This window comes from Rhagoletis pomonella, unplaced genomic scaffold, assembly GCF_013731165.1.
Source record: "Rhagoletis pomonella isolate Grant_MI unplaced genomic scaffold, Rhpom_1.0 Rhpom_scaffold_00010, whole genome shotgun sequence".
NCBI lineage: Eukaryota > Metazoa > Arthropoda > Insecta > Diptera > Tephritidae > Rhagoletis > Rhagoletis pomonella.
Window position 1 is genome coordinate 10,480,216 of NW_023458564.1, and position 2,517 is coordinate 10,482,732.

A 2,517-nucleotide genomic window follows, 5' to 3' on the forward strand; every position below is an offset into this window, starting at 1 on the left:
TTTCAATGTCATTAATTGTTTATAATGACTTGCTAAAAATTTCAAAATCAAAAGTTATCAAAACAAATTCTGTGGGACTGAGAAATATTATTTTCTACTTTTTAGTCCATTTATAAAAGCGTTGTATATTAAAATGTTTTATTTTATTTTATTTATTTTCTACTTTTTAGTCTTGGTCGGCAAAAATCCTCTTAGCTAAATCCTCCCCGCGGGTGCCGACTGGGCAATGGGCGTCGCTGCTGTCACCGCGATAGCTTAGCACCTAGGCTAGTACCTAGAGCGGGTCTTGGCGGTGGGAGCAGGCGGCGTCTAGCGAAGGCAGGAATACGTATCCATCCTTCTCTTCCTAGTGCTTTGCTCTGCATATGAAACTGGGGGAGGGGGGTGTATGCCTACTTCTGCCATTGCTAACGAGGTACCTGGCGGTAGGTATAAAACGCTAGGGGTAGAGGTTCCCTGACATAAAAACTCATCATGGAGGCCAGAAAGGAAGAAGAGCGGGCTGGGATATCAGCCCAAACGTCGGTGGGAGAAGTGGCTACTACCACCGGCGGGCACAGCGAGTCTACTTGCTGTGTCGCCAGCGGCCACACCTCCGCTGTGAAGGGAGCGGTTCACAGCGGTTGTAGTGTTACCGCCAAAGCGACGCTACAGCGCAGGGGTGCCACAGTCCACGAAGACTCGGACCTCGAAAGCGGTGAGAGCGTTTGCACGCAAGAAGAGGAGGCCTTGCTACGCTCTCCGGGGGATGCCAAAGGTGCTTGTTCGGCATCAAAGAAAAGGCCTAGGGCAAAACCCAGTAAGGAGGGGTTGAAGGCAAAAGCAATATACAAGGCGGCGGTCAAAGTCCACGAGAGACTTAGCTGCAAGTCCAACCGGACGAAGGAAGAGGAGGAAAGGTTGGCTTGGGCTAAGGAGAAAATGGAGGAAGGCCGGGCGTACTACGCGGCAAGGCCACGATTCACTGCCACGGATCCGGGATTCGCAAACCGGATAGAGGAAGGAATCGCGGCTAAAAGGCAGCGGTCAGCTGAAAGCGAGACAGCAAGGCCAGCCAAAAAATCGAGGCGCAGAGACGACGCTGCAAAGCCAAACGTCAGGCTCGATCTAGAGAGACCGACTACATCGAGAGCGGCGGCAATGGCCAGTGAGGTAGCCAGAAGACACCTTATCGTGGCACTCATAGACCGGAGCAATCCGCTGGGACAAATCTCTCAGGAGCACTGGGGAGCAGTAGAACATAAGCTGCTGGATGCGCTTGTCGCAAAAATGGATGGGGACCCCACCACGACCATGCCAACTTTCGATGGTGCGGGGTGGCTAAATGGGGTGAAAATAATAAAATGCAAGGACGATCCCTCTCTACTATGGGTAAAGGAAGCTGTTGCGACGCTTCAAGGCCTGTGGGAGGGCGCCGTCTTGGAGGTTGTGGACCGCAGCTGCATACCATCCATACCGAAAGCGAAGGTGCTCATACCCCGCACGGTAAAACCGGAGAATGCGCTGCGGCTTCTGCAGAGACAGAACCCAGACGTGCCGACGGGAGATTGGAGGGTGTTAAAGGTCACCAACTCCTGTAAGGAGGATGGCAGCCAAAATTACATCCTCCAAATCAACAAGCCGGCCGAAGACATACTATACGCTAGGTTCGGGAAGATGGCGTGGGGCATAGGTAGCGTATACCTTCGCCTGAAGAAGCGAAGCCTGGCCGATAACAATGCCAACACGCTGGAGGAGCGAGAGGTCGAGAAGGATCTGGGAGAGATCCTGGAGGCCACCTTGAAGCTCCAGGAGACCGAGAAGGGCGATCCGGAGATTCTACCCGACCCCGAAAAGAATCCTGATCCTTGCAGTGAAGGTTCTTCAAATAAATCTGCATAAAAGCAAGGTCGCCTCTGCCGAGCTCCTCCTCAATTTAGAGAGGATCGGCTACGATGCGGCGTTAGTCCAGGAGCCATGGATAGCGTCGGGAAACGTGGTAGCTGGACTAAAGTCGCAAACTTACTATACGCACATCCCGAGTGCAACAAACAGGGTAAGAACAGCTATACTGGTAAAGAAAAGTATACACTCTTATATTGATCTTAATTTCTCTTCAGATGATCTGACGGTGGTAGCTGTGAAGGATGGCAAGGATGATACAATACTCCTTGCATCTTGTTACATGCCTCACGACGAGGAGGCGCCACCAAACGAGCTCCGGAGGTTGGTGGGAGAGGCCGAGAAGGCGAAACGCCCACTCATCATAGGCGCGGATGCCAATGCGCACAACACAGTATGGGGGAGTGGAGATACCAACGAAAGGGGTGAGTCTTTACTAAACTTTATATTAATAAGTAATTTAGATATAGCTAACCGGGGTGAGGAACCAACTTATATTGGCCCTACCTCGAAGAACGTCCTTGACATAACACTCCACACTAGTGGGGGAATCGGAGTACAGAATTGGGAGGTGCTTAGTACACCCTCGTTCTCTGACCATAGGTATGTAGGATTTCAGGTAAAATTCTCAGCCCG

At 51.4% G+C, this 2,517-nt stretch overlaps 1 protein-coding gene across 1 annotated transcript; it reads left to right on the forward strand.

The window, feature by feature from the left end:
* The first annotated feature begins 223 nt into the window (after positions 1–223).
* LOC118746037 lies at positions 224–2,303 on the forward strand. Its single transcript, XM_036479763.1, has 2 exons — positions 224–2,035; positions 2,100–2,303. Exon 1 carries the CDS (start codon positions 475–477, stop codon positions 1,879–1,881), a length of 1,407 nt encoding a protein of 468 aa, XP_036335656.1. The 5' UTR covers positions 224–474; the 3' UTR covers positions 1,882–2,035; positions 2,100–2,303.
* Positions 2,304–2,517: the final 214 nt, after the last annotated feature.

Coding starts and splice junctions, on each gene's coding strand:
- LOC118746037 (XM_036479763.1), top strand. CDS start 475: ATGGAGGCCAGAAAGGAAGAAGAGCGGGCTGGGATATCAGCCCAAACG.